The sequence below is a fragment of the Symphalangus syndactylus genome, chromosome 7 (assembly GCF_028878055.3).
Source record: "Symphalangus syndactylus isolate Jambi chromosome 7, NHGRI_mSymSyn1-v2.1_pri, whole genome shotgun sequence".
NCBI lineage: Eukaryota > Metazoa > Chordata > Mammalia > Primates > Hylobatidae > Symphalangus > Symphalangus syndactylus.
The window spans coordinates 131,407,022-131,430,185 of NC_072429.2; the positions used below are offsets into that span (position 1 = coordinate 131,407,022).

The 23,164-nt window shown below is 45.6% G+C and overlaps 1 protein-coding gene across 3 annotated transcripts in view; it reads right to left on the reverse strand.

Annotated features, from left to right (window-relative positions):
- The window catches only part of KCNQ3 (potassium voltage-gated channel subfamily Q member 3), a 349,316-nt gene extending 333,287 nt beyond the window's left edge, over positions 1-16,029 (reverse strand). Inside the window, exons 1-2 of one of the 3 annotated variants that reach the window (XM_063642990.1) lie at positions 15,450-15,944; positions 15,080-15,226 (exon numbers count right to left, since the gene is read on the reverse strand). In XM_063642990.1, coding sequence (XP_063499060.1) covers positions 15,080-15,226; positions 15,450-15,583 — 281 coding nt within the window. In that variant the 5' untranslated portion in view covers positions 15,584-15,944. Of the gene's footprint in view, positions 1-15,079 lie in introns of all 3 variants that reach the window. The other 2 variants (XM_055287273.1, XM_063642989.1) reach the window with 2 other exon arrangements.
- Between the last annotated feature and the right edge of the window lie 7,135 nt (positions 16,030-23,164).

Below are 23,164 nucleotides of genomic sequence, written 5' to 3' on the forward strand. Positions count from 1 at the left end.
ATGGCACAAAAAGAGGAATTTAAAAAAGAAATCTCAACATTTCCTTTCGTGTTCCAGAACTGTGAAGGGGAATGTTAATGACTTCCCCAGGAAACCAGAACTCCAGCATAGGGCGGAAGTCACAGCACCTCGTTTACAACCAAGATCCTGCCATTTTCTCTACAAAAGATGTGTTTGTAAGAGCAATTGGAATATCTAATTTAATCTTGTTTTGAAAATGCTAATGTTTCTCACATTATAAATTAGTAAGATTCTTCATTCTTTGAAAGTATCACAAAAGCCACTCAAAATTATGTCAGCAGGATTGAAGTTGTCCATGCTTATTTAAAATAACTCTCTTGGGAGTTCTAGATCAGCTTGGGTAACATAGTGATACTCCGTCTCTACAAAAAAATAATTTAAAAAAAATAGCGGGCATAGGCCGGGTATGGCGGCTCATGCCTATAATCCCAGCACTTTGGGAGGTGGAGGCGGGAGGATCATAAGGTTAGGAGATCGAGACCATCCTGGCTAACATGGTGAAACTCTGTCTCTACTAAAAATACAAAAAAAAAAAAATTAGCCAGGTGTAGCGGTGGGCGCCTGTAGTCCCAGCTACTCGGCAGGCTGAGGCAGGAGAATCGCATGAACCCAGGAGGCGGAGCTTGCAGTGAGCCGAGATGGTGCCCCTGCACTCCAGCCTGGGCAACAGAGTGAAACTCCATCTCAAAAACAAACAAACGAAAAAATAGTGGGCATAGTGGCACATGCCTGTGGTCTCAGCTACTTGGGAGGCTGAGGCGGGAGGACTGCTTTGAGCCCAGGAGGTTGAGGCTGTGGTGGGCCATGATTGCACCACTGGACTCCAGCCTGGGAGACAGAGGGAGACCCTGTCTAAAAAATAAATAAATACATGAAATAAAACAAATAAATGACATAAGTAAATAAAAGGAAAGAACTAGTCTGTTTTATTTGGTGAGAATTGCAAATATGTGACCATACCATAATATTAACAAGGAGAAAGCTCCTTTCCCCAAAGGATAATGCAGGCAGTGACCAGGCTTTGTGGTGCTTCTGAGAACACTCTGATTCCAGCACACAGTAAGAGCTTAGAAAATTCAGCTAGCATTAGATACCAGGCATAGCATTTACATACTTACAAATACTTTTAATTCATTTTTTTCCTGAATGACAACCCTAACTGAAAAATTAATGAAGGAGAAAAAACACTAGAGAATCATCACAAACCTTAGGCTTCAAGACTTCCTTTACTTAAGAATCACTGAGAAAACAGAGCCACATATTGTGAGCTTTAAGTCACAGTATTGTCTTTACTTATGAACCAGAGGACGACTACCAGTTGTCATTGCCACCCTTCCCATACCTCCTCAGGACTCACTCCCAGCCCCTGCCAAAAGTAGCCTCAATGTGGTACGTTTGGCTAAGAAGTTTCTCTGCCCCTGGGAGCAACCCTTAGACAGTCATGGCTGGAGTTCAAGGACCATTCCTGGCTGTTCTAGATCGCATTCCAGGGTCCCTAGGAAGACTGACCCTCAATTGCCCTCATGGTAACCTGCTTAATGACACATCCTTATAATCTACTTCTTTCCTGTCTTATTTCACTTACTTTCCCCAATTTTACTAAATTCTCCAATTTTTCTTGGAATCATCTCCTAAATCATGCATTCTCAGTAGGGATGCTATTGCATTCCAGGGGGCAAAATTGGTTCTGGGAGGATAGAGTGAAAAAATCTTACTCTTTTATACTTTATATAGAAAGCCCATAAAAACACACAGTTTACAAAGAAATACACAGTGTATCAGTAGTATTAACATTTCACAGGTGGGGGCAATTGGGGAAAAAAGTCTCTAAAGACTCCTCAAAGGGGAGATAATGAGAGCAACTGTGTGATAAATAAACCACGTGCCCTGAGCCGCCTGCCTCAGTGTCGGCTTCTGGTGAAACACAAACCAAGACAGAATGCCAGCACTCATCCCCACGCTCTGTTGGCCACGGTCCGGTCCTCCGTTGCTTCACTTAGCTCTTTAAATAACCTGGAAGGCAGGGAAAATTAGGTCCATATTTCAGATGAGCAAACTGAGGCCACTAGAAGTAAAATGAGTTGCAGAGACTAGAGAGCGAATCAGCAGAAGACTCAAGGTGAGAGCTTGGGTTTCCTGGTGGCTGGGCGGGTGTTCCCTGGGCTCTCAGCCACACCTTAGAACTATCTAGAGTGCCTAGCCCATGGCACAGAGAAATAACACTACAAATAAATGTAAGTGGCTGTTAATAATAAAAATAAATCAGGTCTCCATGAATGGAACAAACAATGGTGCTACTCCACAGGTGACTTTATAAACCACCCAGTGGATAAAAACATTAGTTGTCATTAACATGTAGGCCCCAACTCAAGGCTGAGCTCAGTGGAGTCCAGAGACTATTTTATAGGACTCTTGGTAGAGAACTAGATGAGAGGCAGGGGAAGGACAGAAAAAAGGTGGATCTTAGCTCTGGGATTTCAGCAGAAAGAGAAGCCCTCCTTGGCAAGAGTCCACGTAGGGATGCCTGATCCCTCAGCCCAACTTGCGTTTAAACTCCTCCTTCTGTTCATTTATAAACAAACACCTCACCTCACATAGATCAATAAGAAAATGTGGCCCTGAGTGGTAACTCATCTTGCCCTTGAAAGAAAACATTCTGAACAAATATCCCTAGCTTTTCTGAGATAAAGTGAAAGACCCCATCAAGCAAAACTACACTTCGGACAGGATTGGACTTAGATCCTAAGGCAGCTGTGAACCCAGAGGAAACCAGACTCTTCTGACGGCACACTGCTGTTGGAGGCACGTGGGGAGGCCAGTGTGGCTGAATGGATGCCAGCCTCGCATGAAGACTTGGTTTGGGTCCTCCCCTTAGCAGCACCACCTTAGGCAAGTTTCAAATGTCCCTGGGTCTCTGTTTCCTCTTCTCAAACTTCCCTTTCAGCTCCAACAGCCTCTGATTTTTCTAAGCTGTCAAGTGCCTCTCTCTGTGCTGGGACCATAAATCCCATAAATTGCTGCAAAGTAACTGCTGATTAGTGTGATTAGATTTGCTGATTATTAAGTAGTGCTGGTTTCATTTTTCAGACTGGCATTACCAGGGCTTCGGAGAAGCATCCATAGCAGATACATGAGACAGCTGATATGAAGTGAGACGAAGCGGAAGCTGGGATTGGAGGGATAGGCAGAAGGAGAGAGATGAATAGTCCGATTGGGCTAAGTGATTTTCCATTAGGACACGTGGCCTGGGCTAGATGAGTATATTCTCCTAGCCCAGGACTTTCAAGTCTTGTTGGATAAGATTTCACTCCATCTCTCCAATGAGACACCATCAAGGTAGAAATAAACTTAAACTGCTGTAATGAGTTTACAAAGAACCTAAGGGGTCAAAGACAAAGAAGCTCTATGCATATTCTGCCTGCCTGCCTTTGGGTAGGACACCAGCTTAGGAGAACCAGGTCTGGTGATTTGCAAGCAGGCACCTGCTGTAGCTGTTTAAGCAGGTTACCCTGACATTGAACAGATGGCGGTGTTGCCCAAGAGGTGATATTATAAACTGTGAAATGATGTAAAAGCATTAGTTATTACTAATATGCTGGTTTTAAAGGGCTCAACCCAACTGTTACACTCTTGCAGAGTGCAGATAATTTTACATGACTCTTAAAAAGGCACGCATGGAGAGGACAGGAGGTTCCCAGCCCTGAGGTCTGAATTCAGTATAGAGAGAAGCCCACCTCGGGGGGAAGCCAGCCACAGCCCACGTATGGGATACCCCATAAGCCAGCTGCTTAAGTTCTCACTCTTACTTAGTCATACACTACATGCAGGAAGCAGTCTTGCTCTTGAGCTGTAACCCAATTTGTTCCCTAGAGAAAACACTTCAAACAACTCTTCTATCCCTTCTGTGGCAGAATGAAAAGTCCCATCCAACAAGGCTACAATGTGGATGGGATTTGATGTGCATCCTGTGACATCTGCAAAATCAGAGGGGGCCTCAAAACTTCACATTGACTTCAATTTTCTTATCTCCAAACCTATGACTCTCTTCGTCTTTCCAAAGGGTGATCACCTTGGGGAAGCTAACATCCCTATAGACACAGGTGCTGAGGTATACGGTTAATAGATGCCCAATAAAAGTAAGCAGTGATGATCAGGTGATGCAACATAAACAGAAATGTGGCAAATCTGTGCATGGGAAGATGCTTGAACCCAATATAGACAAGGTCCTAATTGTGGGGCCCACCTGATCCTTCTACAGCTTTAGGAAAATACTACCTCAGGATGCTGCCACTCACGCTCTCTCACACATTGTGACTCTTACACCAATTATATGCAGCAGGTATTGCAATGCCCATTTTGCAGACTGTATGATAGGTGAAGTGTCCACATCACACAGTTAATGCTGCTCTCCTGAAAGCTCACCCAGTGCACTCTGACAAACCCAGAGCTGTCTTGGGCTACCCAAAACCAGAATTACAGGGCATGGCATCTAAAAAGGGTTTTTACTCAGTCCACGTTTGAAGATCTTTTCCTTGCTTCCCTTGACACTGTCCCACTTGTCAAAAGATGAAACAAATCTTGTTTGCATTCTGTGAAGACCTCCAGACCTAGACCAAAGAGAAAAACGGAGCAGGGACCCTGATTGGTGGGAAAATACCATAGGATCACGCTTGATTTATGAAACTTTAAAACATTTATGAAATTTTAAGAAATGAATACAAACTTGAAAGTGGGAGCTTCCAAATAATGCAAGAATAATTTAGCATTAAATTGAAGAAAATTTGCATTCTGTTCTCCAAGCAGGACAGGGATACCAGGCATCACTTGGACAAACAGTAGTACCTTCATCTCATCCCTGGCTGCTTAAACCTCCCTTGAAGAAGTCTCCTTTGTACAACACAGGAAGGTCAGTGATGTTTCCTTTTCCTGCTCTCCTGAGGTTCCTAATTTGCATTCTATTACTGCATTTGCTAGACTCTTTAAATTTAGTCATTTCCAGACTCTCTCTCCATAAAGAAAGAACTATGGCTCATCTCCCTCAACAGCCTGGCACAAGGTTTGGCAACAGGGTCTATACACAGAATCCATGAATCCAACAAAACCCATTCAGCTCAGCCAACAGTTCTCAGCCTGGCTTCATGTTGGAATCACCTGAGGGCAATGCCTGTCATCTGGACTCATGTGTATGCTTTGTGTGTTTGTGTGCGTTGAGTCTTCTTCTTTTTAAACTATTTGTAACTTTTTTATTTCTAAAAGATTTTTTTAAGTTAAAGGAATAAAATAACATACATATATATTCTCTTTACCTGGATTCACCAATTGTTAATATGTTTGCCACATTTTCTTTTTCTCTTTCTCATTCTGGGTGTGTGTATTGTGTGTGTGCATACACACATGCACTCATATTGTCTGTATGTGTGCTGAACCACTTGAAAGTTGCAAACATCATGACTTGTCTCCACTAACTATTGCAGCATGCATCTCTTCAAAATATAGAACATCCACTTACATAACCACAGTGAAATGATCAGACTCAATAAATTAAATTTTGATACAACAATGTTATCTACTATGGAGGCCATGTTCAACTTTTCTTAATTATCCTTATATAATGTCCCCTGTTATTTATTTTTTTCAACTGGAACCAATCAAGAATCAAGCACTGAATTTGGCTGTTATGTCTCTTTAGCCTCCATTAACTGAAACAGTTCCCCTCATCTTCTTTTGTTTATTTGTTTGTTTGTCCATGACATGAAGCCTTTGGAAGAGACCATTCCAGATATCCAGCAGGATGCCCCACAATTTGAATTTGTCTATTATTTCTTTATGATTAGGTTTAGATCATTTTAGGCACCATTGCAGGTATGTTGTACATTTCCACTAAATTACCTCAGAAGGATGGGTTAGTATGTCTCATTATACACAAGTTTGATAACTTTTATTCAGTGGGAGTCTGCCAGATTTCTCTCTTATGGTACCTTTTTGTCTGGGTGATTCACATGCATGCCAAGGTTTGAGAGGCCCGGCTACTCAAAATGTGGTCAGTAGAGTCACAGCATTGGTTTCCCCTGGGAATTTGTCAGAAATGTAGCTAGCTATCAAGTTCCTGACCCAGGAGGGAAGAATTCTGGTCTATTGAGTACACCACGACATGGGGAAAGAAGCACCACACATGAGTGAGGATTCAGGTGTGACCCCAGCTGTGCCACTTCAGTAGCTTTAAGAGCCTGGGCAGATCTCCTAACTTCTCTTATTCATTTATAAAAGAGAGCCACTGCTTACCCTCCAAGTCAATACGGATGGCCTCAGATGATTGCCAAGGGGAGTGTGCATGGATTTCATGAGGGTTGCAAGAAGGCAGCAGATTAGATATGATCAAGAAGAGAAGCAAAAGAGAGAAAGTATTTACTAAATGCTGATAATGACATGTCTAGGTGTTTTATATCCATCATTTCAATTAAATTTCACAACAATGCAGAATAATGAAACGACCTCTATGCCTTACCATATACAAAAATCAACTCAAGATGGATTAAAGACTTAAAAGTAAGATCTGAAACTATAAAAATCCTTGAAGAGAATAGAGGAAACACCTTAGGAACCTGATCTAGGCAAATATTTTATGCCCGTGACCTCAAAAGCACAGGCAACAAAACAAAAAATAGGCAAATGGGACTATTTTCAACTAAAAAGCTTCTATGTAGCAAATGAAACAATCAACAGAGTGAAGAGACAACCCCCTAAATGGGAGAAAAAATTGAAAACTATTCATTGACAAGGGACTAATATCTAGACTATAGAGGAAACTCAGCAGTTAAAAAACAAATAATCCCATTACAAAGTGGGCAAAGGATATGAATAGATATTTCTTAAAAGAATACATATATATGGTCAAAAGATAATAAAAAGGTGTTCAATATCACTAATTATCAGGAAAATGGAAATCAAAACCACAATGAGATATCATCTTACCCCAGTTAGAATGGTCATTATTAAACAGGCAAAAAATAACAGATGCTGATGGGGATTCTGAGAAAAGGAATTCTTACATACTGTTGGTGGGAATGTAAATTAGTACAGCCACTACGGAAAGCAATATGGAGATTTCTCAAAAAACTAAAAATAGAAATATCATACCATTCAGCAATCCCACTACTGGGTATTTATCCAAAGGAAAAGAAATCAATGTATTGAAGAAATACCTGCACTCTCATGTATATTGCAGCAGTATTCCCAATAACAAAGCAAGGAATCAACCAAAGGATCTACCAATGGATGCACAGATAAAGAAAATATGGTATACGTACACAATGGAATACTAGTCAGCCATGAGAAAATGAAATCATGTCATTTGCAGCAACTTGGATGGAACTGGAAGTCATTATGTTAAATGAAATAACCCACACACATAAAGACACATATCATGTGTTCTTACCCATATGTGGGAGCTAAAAATGTTGATCTCATGGAGTCCAGAAGAAAATGATAGATGCCAGAGGCTGGGAAGGATGAGTGTGCAGGAGTAGGGGTATAAAGAGAGGTTAGTTAATGGGTACAAACATTCAGTCAGAGGGAGTAAGTTCTAATGTTTAATATCAGAGAAGGGTGACTATAGTTAACAACGATGTATTGTATAATTCAAAAAAGCTAAGAGAGAGGACTCGAAATGTTCCCAACACACAAAAATGATAAATACTCCAGGTGACAGATGCCCAAACACCTTGACTTGATTGTTACACAGTCTACGCATGCAATGAAATAGCACATGTACCTCATAAATATGTACAAATATTATCCATCAATTTAAAAAATTTTACAACAGCCTTGGGATGTAGGCATTATTATCTTAATATTAGAAATAAAGAAATGGAAATTCAGGAAGGTTGAGCAAATTATTCCAGGTTACACAGAAGAAACAGTAGAGTTAAATTCAACCAGCGTTTGACTCCAAAGATCATGCTCTTACTGCTGAATAAAGAATGACAACTTATCAAAATCCTTGCTTCTCAAAATGAGAAGGAAATTGGCAATACTGAGGAAGGAAAGGCAAAGAGAGATTAGTGGGATGATAAAAGGTGAGGATTGATTGAGAATGGTTAAGAAAACCAACATCAAGTGGTAGATGAGAAAGAATAAAATACATGGAAGCTGAAAAGGAGAATGAGCTAAATAGAGTCAGGGAAATGGAAGTGCCAAGATAGTTGAAATCAGCATTGTCTAGAGAAAAACTGATGTTACTTCAGTAATGAATTGCAGTTTATAGGCATGGCTAAGATATTGCTGGAGGGATTCATTCTACTCTGGCTGGGAGGTTGACCAGATGACCAAATTCTGAGATTTCTGCTAAGATTAACAAGGTTGTCATTAGAGTATATGTTCCATTAGGGAGAGATTGTTTTGTTTCCTTTTGTTTTGTTTGTTTATTTCTGTATCCCTAATATCTAGAAGACTTCCTGGTACAGAGAAGGCATTAAAAATATCTATTAACTGATTAATGTTAACAACACAAATAATACTGAATGTTTCTTCCATGTAAAGTGCTCTTAGCTTCACAAGAGCCTATAACTTACTGATAACACTTGTCAGATGAAGAAACTGAAGCCCAAAGATACAGCAACTTGCCCAAGACCATACCTGCTATAAGAAGCAAGCAAGTTTGGAGGCCCAAATTTCTCTTACCTCCAATTTGGGAAGACTCTGCATTACTGACAGCATTAAGTGGGCATTCAGTGTCTTCTCCATCATGAAGACCATAGATCTTCTTGTCAACATACTAAGTCCACTAGGCAGGCCCTTTATGTTCCAGAGCAGCTGCTGGCTCCACGTGTTTCACTACCCAGTCTTGCCTGCCAGATGTCCCTGGAGCAAGCATACCTCAGAATGCAATCAGTGGGTATTTCTTGTGACCATTTTCCCTTGGTTTGTCAACAGGAGAGTGATTGATCACAGCTGGCTGTGGCAAGATGGTCAGGGCAGCAGGATGCCTAACCAGTGCCAAATGAGATGAATGCCAAGATGAAGCCAGCATCTTTTCACTAACAGGCAAGGAAAGGGGAATCCCTGGACAGCCTCAGGACAGTTACAGTATCAGGTATGTATGACTTTTGAGGAGATCCCTATTCAGAAATAACTAATGTATACTGAATGCCTAGTGTTGGGCTAATTGCATTCATATACACTATTCTTTGAGCCTAAAAACCACCCTGTGATAGGGTAGTGTAATCATCCTCAATTTATAGGTCATCCCCAACTTGATTCCTGTAAATTCACAGAGACATAAAGCAGTCCAGACGTGAACTCCAAGTCTAGCATGTTTTTCATAAAATCAGAATCTCTTTCAGCCATAGGGTTAATAAAACCAGAGAAGTGATCACCCTCACTCAAGTTAAAGCATGGTCTCCAATCTTGTTTTCTCTCCCCATAGTCCACTTTTGGACTTCTAAGAACTATTCTTATAATTAAAGTCCTGTAATGCTGGCTTTGACTACTTACTGTTACTGTGACAGTAGTAAAGCTATTGCAGCAAAGTCTTGATTAACCAGAACCCTTAGAGAATTCTCGCATGCATCCATTCAGCAAATGCTTACTTAGTACCTACCATGCACTCTGCAGCCTACTGGGGAGTGGTAAGGTTACAGGAGAATAAGCAGCTCCCACTCTCAAGTAGCTCTCAGCTCAACAGGGCAGACAAGCGGAGATCAATCAAATGCAAGGTACAAAATTCTATGCCTGGGGAAGCTGGGCCAAGGTGAAGGGGAGTCACCAAGTGAAAGTAGGGGATGGGCATTTGATATGGTTTGTCTCTGTGTCCCCATCCAGAACTCATCTCAAATTGTAATCCCCACATGTTTCCAGAGTGGTCTGGTGGTAGGTGACTGAATCATAGGGGTGGATTTCCCCCTTGCTCTTCTCGTGATAGAATTCTCACAAGATCCAGTTGTTTGATAAGTGTGTGACTCTTCCCCTTCACTCTTGCTCTCTCTCCTGGCACCACGTAAGACATTCTTGCTTCCCCTTCTGCCACGATTGTAGGTTTCCTGAGACTTCCCCAGCCATGCAGAACTGTGAGTCAATTAAACCCCTTTCCTTTATAGATTACCCAGTCTCAGGTATTTCTTTATAGCAGTGTGAAAATGGACTAATACAGGAAATTGGTACCTGGAGTTTGGGGCACTCCTATAAAGACACTTGAAAATATGGAAGAGACTTTGGAATTGGGTAATGGGCAGAGGTTGGAACAGTCTGGAGGGCTCAGAAGAAGATCAGAAATTGTGGAAAGGTCTGGAACTTCCCAGTGACTTACTGAATGGTTTTGACCAAAATGCTGACAGTGATATGGACAATGAAGTCCAGGCTGAGGTGGTCTCGGATGGAGATGATGAACTTATTGGGAACTGGGGTAAAGGACACTCATGGTATTCTTCATCAGAGACTGGTAGCATTTTGCTCCTGCCCTAGAGATCTGTGAAACTTTGAACTTCAGAGGATGATTTAGGGTATCTGGTGGAAGAAATTTCTAAGCAGCAAAGCATTCAAGAGTTAACCTGGCTTATTCTGAAAACATTCAGTTATGTGCATTCACAAAGGGATGGTTTGAAATTGGAACTGATATTTATAAGGAAAGCAGAGCATAAGGATTTAGAAAACTTGTAGCCTGACCATGTGGTAGAAAAGAAAAACCCATTTTCTGCGGAGGAATTCAAGCCAGCTGCAGAAATATGCATAAGTAATGAGGAGTTGAATGGTAATAGCCAAGACAACAGGGAAAATGTCTCCAGGGCATGTCAGAGAATTTTGTGGCAGCTCCTCCCATCACAGGCCCAGAGGCCTAGGGGGGAAAAATGGTTTCCTGGGCCAGGCCCAGGGCCCCACTGCTCTGTGAAGCTGCTGGACTTGGTGCCTTGTGTCCCAGCTGCTCCAGTTCCAGCCATGGCTAAAAGGGAACAAGGTACAGTTCAGCCCATTGCTTCAGAGTGTGCAAGCACTGAGCCTTGGTGGCTTCTGTGTGGTGTTGGGCCTGTGGGTGCACAGAAGACAAGAGTTAAGCTTTGGGAACCTCCACCTAGATTTCAGAGGAGGTATGGAAACACCTGGATGTCCAGGCAGGAGTCTGCTGCAGGAGTGGAGCTTTCATAGAGAACCTCTGTGAGGGCAGTGCAAGAGGAAATGTGAGGTTGGAACCCCCATACAGAATCCCCAAGGGGACATTGCCTAGTGGGGCTGTGAGAAGAGGGCCACCGTCCTCCAGACCCCAGAATGGTAGATCCACAGACAGCTTGCACTGTGTGCCCGGAAAAGCCACAGGTACTCAATGCCAGCCCATGGAAACAGCCACAGGCATTGAACCCTGTAGAGCCACAAGGGTGGAGCTGCCCAAGGCCATGGAAGCCCAAGCCTTGCATTAGGGTGGCCTGGATGTGAGACATGGAATCAAAGGACACTATTTTGGAGCTTTCTTAATGAATGCCCTGCTGGGTTACAGACTTGCATGGGGCCTGTAGCCCATTTGTTTTGACCAATTTCTCCCATTTGCAATGGGAACATTTACCCAATGCCTATACTCCCATTGTATCTTGAAGTAACTAACTTGTTTTTTTTTTTATTTTACAGGTTCATTGGCGGAAGCAAATTGCTTGTCTCAGATGAGACTTTGGACTTGGACTTTTGAGTTAATGCTGGAATGAGTTAAGACCTTGGGGCACTGTTGGGAAGGCATGATTGGTTTTGAAATATGAAAAGGACATGAGATTTGGGAGGAAGCAGGGGCAGAATGATATGTTTTCGCTCTGTGTCCCCACTCAACTCTCATCTCAAATTGTAATACCCACATGTTGTGGGAGTGGCCTGGTGGGAGGTGACTGAATCATGTGGGCATATTTTCCCCTTGCTCTTCTCCTGATAGAAGTTTCAGGAGATCTCGTTGTTTGATAAGTGTGTGGCTCTTCCTCTTTGTTCTCTTTCTCCTGCCACCATGTAAGATGTGCCTGGCTTCTTCTTCCCCTTTGCCTTCCTCCATGATTGTAAGTTTCCGGAGACCACCCCCTCCCACCTCTGCCAGCCACGCAGAACTGTGAACCAATTAAACTTCTTTCCTTTATATATTACCCAGTCTCAGGTATTTCTTTATAGCACTGTGAAAACAGACTAATACAGCATTTGAGGCAAAAGAAGCAGGGTAGGGGTTTGATTGATTTCCATTATTTCCTGTATTCTACCTTTAGGAAGGAGAAAAAAAAAATCTCATCTCATGGACCTGGTTCATTTTAATTTAAAAAAAAAAAAAGCATCCACTAGATTGTAGGCCCATGGTAAGCCCAATTTCCTGGGCCCATTGTGCCATTAGCCATGGCCCAGAACAAAATAATGGATGCTTGAAAACATAAATTTCAATGCAAAATCCTGAATCATCAAGGAAAGGTTCAATTACGTTCACTTGACTGGACTGTCTCCTAAGCTGCAGGGAGGATGTACTGTGCATGTACTAAGTAAGTATGCTTCAATATTAGGAGTTCAATGGGAATTCAACACAGGTTTTCCTGTGTAGCTCCCAATTTATCAGAATCCGCAATCCCACCACCACCCCAGTTCATCCTCAATTTTCCTAACACTGTGGCTTCCTGAGTTCTGACCAGCCCCCAACTTGATTCTACACTCTCATTTCTAGCAATTTGCCAACTGAAAGCTAGCAAGGGGAGGCCGAGGAATTACTCACAGCCCTGCATTAACAATGGGTAAAGGGGCACCCAGTGACGCTCAGCAAAATACCCAGGGTCCCACAATTGTTGGCAGAGGATCACAACTGGAATCTTGGCTCAGAAACAGAGTGAACCCACTGCATTCAAATGTGAGCTCCAGGAACCTTAGCTGTGTGATCACGGACAAGCGATTTTCTCTCTTGAGGTTTTCATGTCTTTATATAACGGAGATAATAATTTCCATCTAACAGTACTGTGTGAGAATTAAATAAAATTAGTACATTTGCATATTTGCATATATATGCATTTGCATATATAGTTCCTAGCTAGGTAACTGACTTTCCTCTCACAAAATCTTAAATTTTCCTGGATCCTTTTTGGGAAACAGGCCCAGGTTTTGGCATTATCAAATCTGCTTCCAGGTGATGGAATAATTCTAGAAAAAAATAAAATTGAGGCTCAGTCAGTAACGGCTTTAGCTATTCCCTTCCCCAGACTGGGCAAGGCAGGGCTGGAGGTGCTTGCTTGCTGGGAAAGGTGGGAAGAGAAGAAAGAGGGAGCCCACATGCTTCCATAGGACCCCCAGGTTTTTCAGTCAGTATGTGCTGAATGCGATGTACATGTGAAAGGACACGTGAATCCTTGTATGACTGTGTGCACTCAACGAACTTCTTGTGCCTTTTTTAACTATCACGTATTTCAGTATTCACTTCAATTTAACTAAACATATTGCTAAAGACAGAGAGATGAATGTATTTTAGTGCTTTTTTTTGCCACCTAAAAAGAGCAAATGAAAGAGCAACAATTGTTAAGCCGTCTCTCCAGCCAGACTCCGACCAACACCTGCAAATAGACACACACACATACACACACACATACTCATACAGATACCAACATCCACGTTTCTGGGAAAATGCCCCACTCTCACCCCACCCTTCCTGCTGATTCCTTAGTTTCCGGGAAGGCACCCTCTCCCGGCTTGGTAACCTCCTTGAAGAAACCTGTTGCTAAGTCTGAGGTCCTGTGTGGACGCCCCCACCTGGTGGCCGAACCTGGAAAAACGTTTCCAACCAAGGAAAACTGGCAGGTAGTGTAACTAACTCCAAAGCTCCTGAGCCCTTCCGACCACATCAGTCATGGGTGAATTGGAGGAGAATAGAGAGGAAAATCCACTGCTAAACGCTTGGGGGATGGAGCGGGGAGGGGGGTGTTGCCAAGGTCATAGGCAATTCCCTGCCAAAACCCTGGTACAGTACAGCTTCCTAGAAGCAGCCATCAGGATGACTAAACCAGAGCCAGGAGGCAGAGCTTGATGGCTGGACGTGCCCTGCCAGCTTCGAGATGGGTGCTGACAGCATAGATTTCCAATCTTGAATGAGGAGCACCCCCACCATCCTCTCCCCCCTCCCAAATACGGGTGGATTTTCCATCCCCAGTGGCAGGTGCAGAGGGAGTTCCTTCTTCCTTCTGGCCATGCATTTACATCCGGACTAGCAAGGAGATTCTTTCCAGGAGAACAGTGCCTGGGCGCAAACCTCCAGGCCAAGCCCCTTACATTCCGGGTGCCCTAGCCCAGCCAAAGCAGGAGAAGCGGCAGCGACTGAGGCTGAGGGAATATCGGATCCTAAATCAAGGAGATGTTTCAGCCGAAGGAGTCCCCGGCCCCCTCACCTCCTGGCTCTATGAAGCCCCAGCACCTCAGTGTAGGCTTAGACACACACATTCCCATTCACTTCCCTAAAAGGAATCCTAGGACTTGCATTTTGGCCAGTCCCAGCTCCCAGTCAGAGCAACACCAGGTTCTTCTCTGTACCAGTACCCAGCGATCAGAAGGGTGGCACAAGCAAGCAACAGACAGACACACACACACACACACACACACACACACATTCCCCACTATGGGCGGTGCGCACCCCTCCCATCCCCAACTAAACTCAGTGGTGATCCCAACAGAAGGGATCCACCCGAAACAGAAACACAGCGCTCATGGGAGGACCCGCTTTATCCTCTTCAACCCTCACATTAATTGGAAAAACCCACATAATTCTTTTAAGCTTCCAAACCAACACCCGGAGAAGATGTCATAAATGCGCACCCGCGCGTGCACACATCCGCCCAAATCAGCAGGGGAACCACGTTTCGTTTTTTAAGCCCCCGGTGTGGAACACCCGGAGAGCAGCACGCACACACACACACACACGCACACACACACACGGAAAGGCGCGCTGAGGACGGGCTGGTCTCCCGTTCAGCGGGAAAGCATCCATGGGTCTTAAAGCCCCAGAGACTTCTCAGCTCCAGCCCCGACCCTAAGCCCCCACGCGCGCCGCCGCCGAGGGCGCCCCGAGCGGCCGGGTACTCACACCAGCGCGTGGTAAAGCAGCGCCCAGCCCCGCGGTCTCTCCAAGGCGTCGTAGATCAAAGTTTGGATGCGCCGGTACTTGGCGTTGTTCCTCTTGACTGGGCGGCTCAGCGGGGTCTTGGCCAGGAGCCCGATGCCCTGCGGGGTCCTCCGCTGCCCCTCGTCGCGGCCGCCGCCCTCCAGCAGCAGGGTCCCGTCTTTGTCGGCTCCGGCCCCGAGCGCCAAGGTGACTTGCTCCACGTCGCCGGGCGCCAGTCCCACTTTCCGCTCCTCGTCGCCGGCCGCCGCCGCGTCCCCCCCGGCTGGGTTAGCGGCCCCGCCGCCTCCGCCGCCCCCGTCGCCGCCGCTGCCAGCCGCCCCCGCCGCCCTGCGCGCCTTGAGCCCCATCTGCCTCGCCCCCGCCGGCCGCTTCGCCTTCTCCGCTGCTGCTCTGGGAAGAAGGGGCGCTCGGGGTGCGTGAATGAGGCGGCGGCGGCGGCTGCAAGCTCGGGAACCCCAATGCCATGATCCGCGCGCCCCTCCCCACCCACCCCCCCCAAAAGCAGGCAAAGGCGGGCCCCCTGGGGGGCAGGGGAGGCCGGGCAGGGGTCAAGGGGTCACATCCCGCGCGGGTCAGCCGCAGGACCCCGAGGGTCGCGGGCCGGGGGCTGCGGAGAAGCTGGGAGGGCGCGCGAGGCTGGCGCGGAGGCGCTAGGGCGCGCGGCGGCGGGAGTCTGGAACTGGCGCTCCGGGGCGGCGGCGGCGGCGGCGGCACCCAGGCCGGCGAGCCCGAGAGAGCATCGCAGTTTATTTACAAGCCCGGCGCCAGCCGCCCTCCCGCCCGCCAGCCACACGCGCCGCCGCCGCCGCCTCCTCCCTCCTCTGCGCTCCCACCCGCGCCCCTCCCCGCCCGCTCCAGCCTCAGCCTGGAAGCAGCAGCAGCAGCGAGCGCGCCGCGAGCCGAGCGCACGCTGCGTCCCTCCCTCCCTCCTTCACCGGGGTGGGGCCCCATTGTCCCGCCCCGTCGCGGCGGGAGGCCTGGGCGGCGGCTCCCCGCCTCTTCCCGCCGACCTCCACCGCTGATTGTCTGGGGACCCCGGATCGCCTGGGCTACCGCCGCCCCCGTTGCAACCAGGCACTGCGCTAGGCGGCTGCAGAGCCCGGCTCCTGGAGCTCCCGTGGGCGTTGGGGCTTCCCCTGGATGGGGCGTGACGGGGGGCAGTTGGGGGAAGAAGAGGAGGGGAGGAGGGACTGGGGGGTTGTCGCCCACCAAACATTGGCTCCGTGATTGCAGCTTTATGAATTTCCCTCACCCCCGACCCCTGCTCCTCGGCTTCAGAGGTAAAATCCAAGTTGTTGGGTTGGTCAAGGCCGGGCGCACCGCGAACGCACCCGCTCTGTGGTAGCGAAGCTCGTGACTCCCTCTTCCCTCTTCCCTCTAGTTCGTGGTTCATGGTGGATGCCGCGGCCCTCTCCTCCCCCAATCTTTGAATAGCACCTTCACCTGTCTGGGTGGGCAAAGGACTGAAGAAATGCAGTCAGAATCTTTGATTCCTGCTTTGCTCTCGACTTGCACCCAAGTCATTCCCTCTCTGGTCCAAATTTCAATTCAATCAACCAGTCTGTAACCCCTCATGAGCTTCCCTGGCGAAGGGTAGTGATCTCTGTCCTGAAGATATGAGGTCTCTGCACTCCTAAGACCTCCGTCCTAGCCAGTGGAAGACAATGAAAAGACAACTTTTAACAGCAGAATTTCCAATATTGGTAAATAGTATGTGGTAACAAAGTAGAGTGCTGCGCTGTAGTGACTGGGGCAGTCTCTCTAAACTGGCTAGTCGTGGAAGGCCTTATTGTGGAGGTGATGCTTCGAGGTGAGACCCTAATGACAAGGTGGGAGCACTATGTAAATGTCTAGAGAGCCCTCCAAACAGCAGAACAGCAGGTGCGGAGGGGAAGGGTGGCTTGAGCTTAATGAGAGTAGAGGAAAGTGAGGCCACAGGCAAAGGCTAGATCTTGTAAGACACTGACAAAGGACAGGAGCATCCTGCACTTCTTCCATGACCACCGCCGTCGGGGAAGCCTTCATTCCTGCTGCCCCGTGGCACCTGTGGCCTCCTTTCCTTCCCACTGTCTCACCTCATGTCTGTCAGCTGGGGTGAGAGACACGGGGTGAAGGGAGACCCTGTGAACAAGGCCAAGGATCTATCCCTAGTGTATAAGAAAAGAGGAATCAGACCTGCAAGAACACCAGCTCTGGATTTGCCTGGAGAAATTGGCCAAGGAGAGCATAGGAGACAGAGAAGGGAAGAAGGAAGGGAATGGAGTAGGAATGCATGGGCTGGGGCAGGGGAAGGGTCAGAGAACCACCACCCTACAGAATGACTGTCAAAGGGGAGAACCTCAAAAGAGGTCTCCAAATCAAGAAGGGAGGAGTTTCCAGAGGAAGTTAAACTGTAAGACTGAAATCATTAAAACAGCGTGGGATCGGTACAAAAATAGATTCTCAGTGCAACAGAATTGTTTGTCCAGAAACAGACTCTAGTATGGGAACTTAATATTAAACGGGAAGAGTCATGACAAGAACCCCAGGGGAAAAGGCTGCTCGCTGGTTGATGGGTTTTGTGAGGATTATAGGAAATAGCACATGGAAACGTGGCAGTGCACAGTAGGACCCCTGTACGTCTATGAATAGATTAATGCTCAGCAGTGAGTTGGAGTAAGTAACCAGTCCAGCAGGCTCTGGAAAGAAGAAAAAGCCCAAGGAAAGGGAATTGCTTGGATTAGAATATCTCCAAATGGGAGCTGGGCACTGCAAAGCCTCCTCCTGCCCACCTGTTAACCCTGCCATGCCCAACACACCAAACTCACGTGTATTCTTCCTGTCCTACTCCCATCCCAACTAACCAGAAAACAGTCTTCCCCTTTATCTCTGAGCACCTTTTCCAAAGTTGCTGTTCTCCTTCAGTCTCCTCCTGTTTTGTTTGTTCATTACATTTATCACTGCCAAAAATGATCGCATTTACATTCTGTTTACTTGTTTACTGTTATCTTACTAAACAAGAGCAGGGACTAAGCATCCTAGTTTTGAATCCTGGAAGTGTGTCTGTCATATCACAGGCTCTCAATCTGTGTTGACAGCATGAATACATGATGAATAAGTGAATGAAGAGTGTAAAGCTCTCAGCACGATGCCTGGCACACAAGCATTCCATATATGTTTGTGGGTGAGATTTTTGTTTGGTTTCGTTTTAACCATTGTGAAAGTCTTCATACTTAGGAAGTCTTGCTGCTCCTTTATGCTCCTTGCGACTTAAGAAACATGATAAAAACATTTTGACAGTATTTAAAATAAAAAGGCTCACTAGATAAACATAAAAAGAAGACGAGTCAAGGAATGTGGAAAGAAAATGTGAGAATTTATTATTGTGCAATTAATCAAAAGTTCAGATTCCCAGAATGGCAGTTTGGATCCTCAGGTACATGAAGAGACTCCCATTTTGATGGGAGCTTCAGACTGTCAAGTATTACAATTTAAGATAAGGTGCAGGGGCTATTTTCATGCCTCCCACAAAAGATGAGGTTAAGTCAATAACAAATTCATAACTGAGCCAACTAAACTCAATGATAGGGAAACTGCCAGGTAGTTGAGTCTAGGAAATGGAGTTGCTTCGATGGTTTTATAATCCAATGGCGAGCAGTGTTTAGGTTTCTAATAGGGGCGTTGGAAATGTCATGAAAAGCAGGGTGTGTACTGAGTGTCATTGTAGGAACTGTGTAATCACAGCACTCCACAGCACAAGTTTCAGCTAAAGAAAATCAAACATCCTATATCCCACTGGAAGGAAACTTCTCAGAGGCCTAAAGTCCCTGAAAGCCTCAGGTTCCAGATGAACATGGCACCAAAACAAAGAGTTAGCGACACACTATCAACAAGGACAATAATGAGGCATTCCTCTACTGGCTTTGAGCCCCAGCTCAAAGTGTAACTTTGAAAACCCACCCGCCTGCTTCCGCTCCTCCATGCCTTAGCTTTCATTTTTGCTTTTCTCTTTAGCTGGTCTTCAACTCAATGTATAGGCGAGATGTCCAGGTAAACCCTCTCTCCCTTGCAGGTAAGGCACTTCCTGGGAATGAGTAAAAAGAGAGAGACAGAAGGGCTTTCTCTGAGCCTACATTTCTGCCTCTGTAAATCCAGGGTTGTAAGCATCTCATCATGAGGTGATATTCCAGTGATGGTTATTGTGACTGTCATGGAATGAGTAGGACAGAGTATCAGGTTCACAGGCATATGCAAATGGTGGTCCTGCCTGCCCCTCTCACTCTGTTCCCTAAACACATTAAATAATTGCTTTGGGCCAATTTTAAATTTAGTTTTATTATTTGTTACACAAGAAATGCAAAGTAGTTGTTAGGATATTATGAAATGTAAATCAGCCAGAAGGCAACAGTGATCATCTTGTTACCCAGAAATACCTCTGTGAATATTCTGATCATGACTACTGCCAACAGGACTGAAGCATGCCTGACCTGCAAGCAATGGAGATGCTCAGCCCCCAGTGGGGCACCTTCCCTAGGGGACCAGTCAGCCACCTGGTGGCAAGTTGTTACACTGGACCTTCCAAACATGGGCGGGGGCGGATATGTGCCATTACTGGAATAGACACATATCCTGGGTACAGAATTGCCTTTCCAGGCCTCAATGATTCTGCCAACAACACCATCCATGCACTTAGTAATGCCTCATTCACCGTCAAAGAATTCCACATGAAACTACTTCTGATGAAATAATTTGTCCCCTAAATGCTTACTCTGGACCTGGGGATAAATCTACCTCTCAGAGGAGCCAGTGAGACAGGCCTTTGTAGCCAAAAAGAGCACTCTTTGCTTGTTTGGAGGAGACAGGACCAGCTCTAATTCTGGGTCTAGGAACAGCCCGGGCCAAAAGGAAATATGTTTGGGAACAATGGATCCCATCACTACCCTATATGCATTTTTTATTCTTGAAAACTCAATCTCAGCAAATCCTCAAATTTGCTGCCCTCTTCTCTTCCTCCAGGTCTTCTTTTTGTCTTCCCCTTTCCTAGACTTCATGTCACTGTACACTAGGACAGAGGAACTCTTGTTCCCTTACAGGGGAGAAGCTTTCCTGGGAAGGAACGAGAAGAAGCTAAGGAACACCCTTGTACGTGTCACTCAGCAGAGGAGGGCAAAATAGATTTCAGCATTTAGATCATCCTGGCTCTGTGGCTTTGCACTTAGTGACCTCAAACAAGTTGCCAGACTTATTTCTAGCCTGCTTCCTCAGCTGTTCAATGGGACAATGTTTCTTATCCTCCCTGCCTCAGACTTGGTCTGAGTATCATTCCTCCCAGGATCCATGTTGAGTTAGGGTTTTGCAGCCCGTGATGTACTGTGCGCATTGACTACATTACTGGAAGGCATCTGACACAGCATCGTGGAAGGCACTCAAGTCAGGCATGATGGGGAATGAATAAGCTCCAAGCCAAATGGCGCGCACCTTCTCTCCAGATGGCAATGATTAAGGGGCTTAACTTAGATTGTTCTCAGTTGGAAAAGTGTTTCTTTTTCTGCCTCACATTTGCAATTTTTACATTAACCTTTAAATTAATTTTGCATGTTTCTTAATGTCACTTTTGTCTTTTTCTTTTAAATAATTATGTTGGGTAAAATATCCAATTTATCTACTTAACGAATTCATTCATTCATCCTTCCAGTGAGCATTCACCGATTGCCTGTTTTATGTGTTGCTCTCCATCAATGAGAAACAGAAGAAAAAAGTTAATTCTATATTGAGTTGCAAAGATGAGCTAATAAAATGCAAAACAATTTACTCATCTTTCTACGGTCATTGCTGTCAATGACCTGGCTCATGATAGATGCTTATTATCATAATAATATTTATCATGTGCTCACTCTACACTTGGCACTGGGCTGAGTGCTATACATAGATTATCTCATTTAATCCTCACAACAAAGTTATGAAATAGGCATTATGGCTATTGCTTTTCATATCAACCATGATGAAAATTATACTTAGGTTAAATACTGCACCCACGTTTACATGACTAAGAAATCACAGCCCCAGGATTCAAGCTCAGGTGATCTAACTCTGGAACCTATACATTTAACTACTACAATATATTATTTCCTGAGAACGCTATTCCAGGTGGCAGGTACAGTGTAGGCAAAGGCTTGGAGGCAAGACAGAGAGTGAAGTTTCCAGAGAAAGTGGTTGTGATGGTTGGAGGCAAGCATGGATGGAGCAGAGGCCACATGGGGAAGGCATATATATACCAGGCTTATGGACGTGGGGGTCATGAGTTACTTTAAGCATAAACTGACCTAATCCCAGGTGGTTCCACAAAGGGCTTTCTGACAACTCTGTGGAGGAGAGTTTGGAAGTGAGAAAAATCAGTTCAATCAGAGCAAGTACAAGGCAGAGCCCAGCTGAGAGGTGTTGAGTCCGATCTTGGAGAGGAGGGGCTGGCTGCCAGAGGTATTTAGAAAAGAATATTGCCAAGAATTGCTACCTAAAAAGACAGGGCTGGGTCATGGGTCACTTTGCATTTTAGAGGCAGAAACAACCTCCCCACAACATCGCAGCCTCTTGCCATCCTGACTGTGGGCTCCCTGCTAGGCTGAGCATCCTCTTCTGGCTCCAGTAATTGGCTCCGTGGGCAGTCTGTTCCTTTCTCTTCACCAAATGACACTCCTTCTCTTTGGGTCCTGATGGTTAAAACACCCAGTTTGCCCATGTCATTTACATATCCCAATTATCCATCGCCATTTTCCCACTAATGAGCCCGTGTGCCTGCGTTTAAGAGCGTCTGACCCAGAGTCCACTTGCTCAAGGGGGCTGAAGGCAGCAGGCACAGACGCTATTCATAGTGCCTTCAGACAAAAAGGGCTGGGGCCGTTTTTCTTACCTCCCTCTATTAGGGCTGGACTGACTCTCTAGACGGCAGAACTTTATGCCTCATTACCCCACCCCACAGACACCATGATGCTCAGTGTACCTTGGTTACAAGAAGAAAAGCACCATGCCAACTGGAGAAGCACTCTGTTCCTCCTGCAATCATAAAGGGCCCATTGTGCCCTGAGGCACAGGCACAGATCCTATTAAAGCCAAGGCCTTCTTAATCTCCAGCTCAGAATTCTTTGCAGAGGGGAAGCTGATGTTTGTGTGCTAAGCCACTGGCCAGGAGATGATGCTGAATAGGGAGAGTTCAGGCTTTTGAGACCGCCTCCCCTGGGTAGGAATCGTGTCCCTGAAAAATGCTAAGTGTTTGACCCTGCACAGTTTTGATAACCAGCCTTAGTCTCACCTGAAAAGCAGGAATAACAATAATCACCTTGAAAATATGTGTCAGGATTAAGGGAGTTAACATCCGTCAAACTTTAGCATGAAGAGGCATTCATTTCATATTCATTGATATAATATGAATGGTACCATATTCAGTCTTACTATTTCATCCAAACGAGAAGAGAACTTTCAGGTATGAAGCCCAAGGTTGCTCTAGGTTCTGTGACAGTGATCCACATTTTGTATCACGACCCAGTCCACATGATAGAATACACATAGAACTAACTGCAATGATATTCTCTATTCTATATGTTATAAAATGCTGACTGCAAGCTATAATTGTTTGACAGCACTGCCATAACAAAATCCCACAGACCAGGTGGCCGAAGCAATAGGACTTTACTTTCTCAGGGCTCTGGAGGCTGAAAGTCTGAGATCAAGGTGCAGGTAGGATTGGTTTCCCCTGAGTCCTCTCTCCTTGGCTTGCAGATGGCCGACTTCATGCTGCGTCCTCACACGGTGTTTCCTCTGTGTGCATGCCCCCTGGTGTCTCCTCGTGTGTCCAAATGTCTTCTTATGAGGACACCAGTCAGATGGGATTAGTTCCTACCCTACTGACCTCATTTTAACTCTATTGCCTCTATAAAGGCCCTATCTACAAATATGGTCACATTCTGAGTTCCTGGGTGTTAGGGCTTCAATGTGTGAATGTTGGGGGGCCCGTCACATGAAATCAGCCCATCACATGAACACATTACAGTGACTTCACATTTTACTGAGGGT